We start from the raw sequence: 7,506 nt of genomic DNA on the forward strand, positions 1-7,506 counted from the left end.
CTTTCACACTCGTCCAGTTCTCTGACACTGAGCAGCATGAGGTGCCACTGTTCCACACCAGGAGCCTAAAACAAAACATCACAGGTCAGGCTCTACGCGGTAACCAGAGCAGATGTGACCCTGCTGCTGGTGAATGAACTTCATTATGACAGAAAAGAGCACTTACCATCATTGAAAAGGTTTCCTGGAGCATTTCAGCATCTTGATTGAAAGTTCGGCCAACATCAGGACTCCAGCACCTCAACAGTTTGTTCTTACTTCTCTGGATAAAATGCTTGAGGTAAAGGTAGGTGACGAGCTTGTAGGCCTCGTGCACCACTCTCTGAGAAACACAAAGACGAACAAAAGCATTAAGATACACATATGAGGAAACAAAAGCCTGCATAACTTCAAAGCAGCAAATATCTCTATTTAAATCCAAAGTGAAGACTTATGCCAAAATCTTAATTGGTATTATATCAAGGGTTGTGCATTATACACAAGTACTTTAACTAAATGCAGAAAAGAGAAATGGGAAAAAATGAGCTAAATATTGATATTTCACATAATGGACGTAGCACCTTTAAAGGACACCTATCATGCTATATTTAAACAATATATTGTAGGGCCATACCTATATAAAGTATATAAATGTAGTTTTTTTTTCAAAATATCAAACAGATCCTGCATTTTAGCCATGCCTCATTTCGCTCCACTTGCTCTTTCCAGCACTGTTTTTGCAGGGGGCTGATTCTGTGAGCTGCAGCTGACCACGCCCCCCTGCAGGAGAGGGGAGCGTGCTCTGATCAGCTGCTGGGCTGTCAGAAGAGGGGGGAGAAAAATAGATCTCCGTCTTCCGTGTTTTATTATATTATTATATAGAGTCGTTATTCATTTGTTTTAAAGCTCAATAAATAACAAAGAAGACCTTTGACCGGCACTTTTCTAATTTTGTCCGGAAGATTTAAACTTTAACGGACATCTTGACCGGCGAAAAAAAACCTAACTAAAACTCTGCCGCACGGTCCCCTCGTTCCTTGGAAGAGGCGGAGAGGTGGGTGTTTGTCATCTGCTGGTGGACTAACCGGAGAGAATTACAGCGCTTGCCTCGACGGGGAGGGGTTGCATTGAATTAAAGCAGCGGGAGCAAACGCTTGCCTCGGGGAGGGAGAAGAAAAAGCCACAGCGGAGAATAAACAGAAGGGTAACCATGGTAACTATGGGCGGGAAGTCTTCTTCGCTGCTTTTGTGGCAGACTACAGCGCCACTTACAGGCCTGGCATATGTACTACAGCGTCTCCAGCGCTTTCGAGCGGCAATGGCCGGCCGTGGCCCAACCCCACATTCCCCTGATAGGTGGAGAGTTGGCCCAATAGCCATAGCGCCACCGTCCTGACGTCAGGACAGTGTTCAAATCTGGATCAGTCTGTATCAGATCCGTTGCAGCCCCGTTTTTAGAGATTTGGGTATGGAGGAAAATAGAGGGTTGTGTTTTCTGACACTTGGTTAGTTCCCTGGAACACCGGGGACACATATTCATGTATAAAAGACGTACAAAAGTGCATTTTGCATGATAGGTCCCCTTTAAATTAGGCAGAAATGATAAATAACTGTTGAAGAAAGACATCTTCTTTAATTAAAAACAAACACTCTTGAGGAAATAGGAAGCTTTTGTCATTGTCAATGCAAATTCAACAATAAATATTTGAATGGGGGGATTCAAGACGTACCATTTGGACGCCCTGGAAGCCCTGCAGCTCTGAGAAAAGATGCTTCAAGTCCAGGATCAAGAGGAGAAACTCCTTGTTCTCCGATTTGAAGTATTTCTTTAGGTACTTCTGTGATTTAAGAAAAATATAAACATTAGTTCGATATATGCATAAATCATAATCCACTTTTAAACGTGTAAGAAAACATTATATTAATGATTAAGTTGAATAGCTACCTCTGTCATGTCAGCTGTGATTTCCTTCAGGACTTTCAGAGTAAAAGTCTCCATGTTGTCAAGTACAGCCAGGGTTTCTTTGAGAAGGGATGTTTTGATCTCCTTTGTCTGGATGTACTGCCTGAGAGGAAAAATCAGAGGAAAAAAGGAAATAGACTTTCTGGAAATAGTGACATCACTATGTAACACTCGCGCTTCTATTGGATAGCACTTCAACACATTGTACGTGACATCTCTAAGCGGTTGACCAATCACAAAAAAGCTGACCAGCTAACCAATCAGAGCAGACTGGGCTCTGGTTTCAGACAAAGGGTGAAAAGAGGTGCTGCAGCACAGGCAGTATGAGAGAAATAAAGAGCTTTTTGAATATTAAAGCATGGAGACATGTCACAAAATTATGAAACCTAAAAGTGAGCAGAATAGGTCCCCTCTTACTTGATTTTTTTGCAGTTCTTCAAAATCTTGAGGACATCTTTGATTTCTGGTTTGTCCACTTTTGCTTTTTTTTCAAAAATCTCAGTCTGCTCATTGGTGTACCTACAAAGCAAATAAAAAGCAATTGTTATTATTCATGCTTTAGGTACTGGTGTTAATATGTGTAAATAAATCAGTAAATTATTCTCACTGTGTCAGAAAATTCAGCAGCTCTTGGAAACAGACATCCTGCACGCGGCCAGACAGTTTTTGGCTGATTTGTCGCCCCGCCTCGATCATGGCATCAATGCACTGAAAGAGAAACAACAATATTTTTCAACAGATACATTGGAAATCAAATTAAAAATAAATAATGCAATTCACAATATAATTATCACATTTTATAGTTACAACTAGATAGATATTTCAAATAATGTACTGAAAAAGAGAGTATATAGGAAGATATACTTTATTAATAGACACATATATGCACACTAGTCTTTTCTATAACTCTCATAGTAACCATAGACTTTGTACCTGGATAGTGTCCACATACAGGTCATCTTTGACCGTTTCTTTGTCTCTCTCATTCTGCAGGATTTTCTCCAGGAACACTTTGACCTCGTTCTGTGCAACAATAGGATGACAGAATACACATCAGAAGTGTTCAGCAGTGTGGTTGTAGTGACACTGAGTAACTGAGAAATGAATGCATAATTCATACATTTGCTGTCATGATCCTGGTTTTGTTTACGGTTTTAATTTGAAATGTATTTTCTCCTGTCTTGTCTTGATTTACTTCCTGTCTATGTATGATTGTTAGATTGTCTGCTAACTTTGCTGAGCCACGGAAACTGCATTCAGTAGAAGCTTCTGAGTGCGGCGCGTCGCATCCTCCGAGTAAATCGCCAGAAGCGCCGACACATCCTCATCACTCCACCGCTCCGATGATTTATTTAGTGTTGCTATAATAACTGCTTTCACAAAAGTAATCCACTCGTTGGTGCGCTGTGCTGAGCTTAATGCGAGCAAATACAATGGCGGCCTTCAAAAAAGATTCTAGAGATTCACAGGGCGTTGTTTGCATTCAGCACAGCCAATCAGACGTATTAACTATTTTCTCCCACAACAGTCCCTGCTCTCTTGCAGGGACTGAAAAGTGGGTCAGATGAACTAATTTGAACTACTTTAGTTCCTGGGGCTTTTTGGTGTGAACGCAAATATATCGTAGTTCTGATGAACTATTGTGGGAAAAGTACTCCGGTGTGAACGCGGCTTTGTTCCCGTCTTCCTTCTTTCAGTCCTGCCTGATTTCCCTGTGTTATCCTTGTTCCTCGTGCCTCTCTGGTATCTACTCGTTCAGTTTTCTTTGTTTTGTATAGTTTTGTTTGACCTTGCCGAGGCCCCCTGTTTGTTTTTGTTATCAGCTTCCTTTATTTAAAAGCTCAGTTTTTGTTTATACCTGCCTCAGTCTTTTTAACTGCATTTGGGAACAAACTATAGCCAAACATGGACATTTACATCATTAAGTATTCTTACCTCCACATTTTCAAGCAGTTTGTCCTTTGCTTGTCCCACCAAGTCGGTGAACAGCAGGAGGTCGACCTTTTTAATGGGATCCAATTCTTGAAGTTCAGGATGACAGAGCATCTCCGGGCTGGGAAAGTAAAACAATGACATCAGAACTGAGCACACAAATATTTAATTTCAGTATCAATTCATCTATGATTCAGAAAATATTTTTAGGGTACTTAAGAAAAGAAATACGAGAACAATTCTTAAAATCTGCAAAGTGTCTCTGACCTTGCATTTCATTAAGGGTCATTAAGGGTAGGGTTGCTTATGCGATGCATTTGGATCAAAACAGACATTAATCATGGCATGTGGTCAATGTCATGAACACGTGGATCAGTGTCTATGGGTTTAAGCATCAAATGTATTTGGTTAGGTTAAAAAAAATATTTGTTCAATTGAAGGCTTGTCTCTATAAGCCCTCAAGTAAAGGCCCGGTACGCATTCAAGTTGAGGTATTCATAATGTTTCAGGGTCTTGATAGGATAGGTTTAAAAGAGCCAGGGAATTGAAGTTATATTCTGAAAATGTTCTGAGACTGGAAAGGGTAATTAACAAGAAAAAAATCACAAATGTACCAGATGAAATATTCTGTGATTTAAGTCAAACATTTCGGAAAGATTGTTTTTTCATCAAGGGTCTCTTCAATTTGCAAGGATGGGTCCATCTCATTGCCACAAAACAAATAGATATCCAAAGGCTTAAAATGTAGAGAAAGATACCTCAGATACGTATGTAGGACCCATTTCATCAACCCAAAGGAGTTCTTGGAGGATCGGACGTTCTGCAGCAGATCATCGAGGCGAGTAAATGTCTCACGATGGTAGCAATCAATCAGACTTCCCATCAGCCCCATACGTGTCAAAGGGGGGCCGAGCCTCACAAACTCGGTAATAACCATCTTCTGCACGTTCTCCAGGTACTGATGGAGGTTCTGGTCCACATCTGGAGGCAGCTTTGGGAAGTGTTGGTCCACAGATCTTTGTACGAGGCAGAGATGCTGCTGCTCTGCATTGAGCTGACGGTGTGTTGAGCAACAAGATCCATCCTCAAGCGGCACCTGAAGAAGTCCAGCGAGTTTCTCAGGTGTGATCTGTTCCTCACTCTGCAGGCGTTGTTCTTTGTGGATGTTCAAGGTATTCTGAACCAAATGGTTTTCATACTCGGTACATGGTGCCTGTTTAAATCCTGTGAAAAAAGATTGAAATGTAGGTCAAAACACTGTAAATGAGAGTTTTTTAAAACTGTTTCAGAGGAGGCTTGGTGAATAGAAGTGAGGAAATATTACATTTGTTTAAATATCACAAAAAAGGCTTTATTGTGAGATTTGGTTGATGAAATAGTTCAGTGATGTAGTTGTGGGAGAGAAACTCCCTCTGGAGGGAACACAGGGATTTTAGCCTTTGCAGACCATTTACATGCACAAAAACCTATAACAAACTCCAGGAAAGGGAAACCCCCAAAAGGTATAATAGGGCCCCTTTATTGTTTATTGTAAAGTTTATTGTATATTTTCTGTTATAAATATATTCTACTGCAGACACTGCCCTTAAATGTAAATTGTAAATCTTTCTCTGATTGCCCATCTAGCTCCATAATCAGGTCAACAATTCACCTCAAGTTATTTTGTTTACAATACCTGCAAAATAGTCTGAGATAGCTGCTCAGCATTTATTAGCAATTACTAATAAAACATCCAAGCAGAATAACAGGTTAGATGTATCTAAATATAGATATAGAAGTATCCATGTGTGAGTTAGACGTCAACCTGCTGCAACAACTCTCTATGTGTGACTCTCCTCAAGTGTGACGACCCCTGCTTTACTGTCTCCTGTGTTGTGTGGATGGCCCTTTAATGTTCTCCCTCTGTTTGTGTCAGCGCTGATTGAGGACACCTGGCTGCTGGCACCGGAGGATTGAAAGGCCTGAGCCAGAGTCTCGATCTCTCTCCCCGCAGAGGACCTGTTCTGGGAGAGCAGCCACGTCGCTTATACTTTTGCCTTGCCTTTTTGTTAGGTTTTGGTTACGTTGAGTTATTGTTAAATAAATATATTTTCCTATATATTCTTGTCCTTTCCACGCTTGTTGTTATGGCCAAGAGCCAGGCCATGACACAAGCGTAACTAACGTCACGTATTTGTCTAGGTTTAAAGGGGAGTTCCAGCCAGCCTGATATTTACACCAATGGCAGCAGCAGTTTGATAAACTCTGATTTAAACCCTGATATTACAGTCTTCCATGAAACTGCTCCAACACTTTGATTTGCCTCCACTTATACACTGCTGTTAACCGTTTTTACTGTTTGTATATCCTTTTTAAAAAAAAATCTAAACACACTTAAATATAGATTTATTGGTACCACTTTACAATAAGACTACCCTTATAAAGGGTTTACGAATAGTTTGTAATTCATTTATTAATAAGTTTGTGAACACTTTATAAATCATTAATAAGCTTTTATAAGACATGAGATACACAGGGCAACTGTGACCGGTTGCTTGCCAAATAGTGAGCCCACATTCATCTGTACTGCTAAGCCTTAGTGGCTACCTAGCTTACTTCGTCCTCTTCATCAGCCAGCATCCTTGGTATCTGTAGCTCACTGAGTTGATTCTCACTAAGTAGCCAATATAAGGCTTAGTCATCTTGCCAAATAGTGAGCCTGTGTTGTTGTATGAAAACTATGTTAGAACTGGTTTATAAATGGTTCTTAATGATTAATAAAGTGTTTACAACCTAATTCATAACCTAATTATAAACCCTTTATGAATCCTTTATAAGGGTAGTCTTATTGTAAAGTGGTACCGATTTATTTGTTTATTTACTTAATTACTCTAGTGAAAAAGCCAATTTGAGTTACTGTACTTGAATGTTTCCATTTTGTGCTACTTTGTACTTAAGTGCATTTTGACTCCAATTTTTACAATAATTGTTTTTATCGCTTTAGTTACTTTAAACATTCAGATTTTGATCATGATGTATGTTAAATTAAGTTACCCAGCTAAAAGGAAAAAGAGCTCCACCTTTAATTGAAGACCCCTATTTATATGCCAATAAGTACACTTTAAGTATTTGTTGCTTGTACTTGTACTTAAGATTAAGCATGCAACACTTTTCATAACTCAGTTCTCAGTTGTCACACATAAGAAAATATTTCTTAAAATAATATTAAATCAACATGGCCTTTTTTTCAAGCTGTAGCAAAACAAATATACTACCAAGACAGACAACAGTAGAAGATGTTATTTATAGTCTACATATAAAAGAAGATCACTTGTGCAAACTCATGATCCAAAAAGAGTCTTACCATCTTGTATGACGTTGTTATTCTCTATTAAAGGCTGCGTGCTTTCTCTCCGTTTTTTCTTCACAACGAATGCCTTGAATTTATTCATCTCCAGTTTCAATACGTTTGCACAGGTTGTGCCTCCGCGCTGTGACTTGAAGTGAATCACGTTCCTCCTCAGGTGTGTGTGTGTGAAAGTTCATTTCAAGCAACATTTTATCTATAACTTTTTGCCCTCTGCTTCACATCCGGTAAACACATCTTAATCAAACACAAGAGTGACTGATAACTTGTTAATTTCTTAGGTAAT

At 39.5% G+C, this 7,506-nt stretch overlaps 1 protein-coding gene across 1 annotated transcript; it reads right to left on the reverse strand.

The window, feature by feature from the left end:
- Positions 1–1,900: 1,900 nt before the first annotated feature.
- Positions 1,901–7,406, reverse strand: LOC117477186 (exocyst complex component 3-like). Its single transcript, XM_034123843.1, has 7 exons — positions 7,218–7,406; positions 4,633–5,098; positions 3,878–3,995; positions 2,876–2,965; positions 2,550–2,650; positions 2,360–2,461; positions 1,901–2,045 (listed from the first exon to the last, which is right to left on the reverse strand). The coding sequence occupies exons 1-7, from the start codon at positions 7,303–7,305 to the stop codon at positions 1,901–1,903; spliced, it is 1,110 nt and encodes a 369-aa protein (XP_033979734.1). The 5' UTR covers positions 7,306–7,406.
- Between the last annotated feature and the right edge of the window lie 100 nt (positions 7,407–7,506).

Source organism: Trematomus bernacchii, unplaced genomic scaffold (genome assembly GCF_902827165.1).
Source record: "Trematomus bernacchii unplaced genomic scaffold, fTreBer1.1, whole genome shotgun sequence".
Taxonomy (NCBI): Eukaryota; Metazoa; Chordata; class Actinopteri; order Perciformes; family Nototheniidae; genus Trematomus; species Trematomus bernacchii.

Excerpts from the sequence above, each read along its gene's own strand:
- LOC117477186 (XM_034123843.1), bottom strand. The coding sequence starts at position 7,305 with ATGAATAAATTCAAGGCATTCGTTGTGAAGAAAAAACGGAGAGAAAGC. Across the intron at positions 2,651-2,875 it reads TGTATGTGGACACTATCCAG|TGCATTGATGCCATGATCGA; the intron begins GTACAAAGTCTA and ends TTTCTCTTTCAG. Across the intron at positions 2,462-2,549 it reads CTGCTGAATTTTCTGACACA|GTACACCAATGAGCAGACTG; the intron begins GTGAGAATAATT and ends TTTGCTTTGTAG.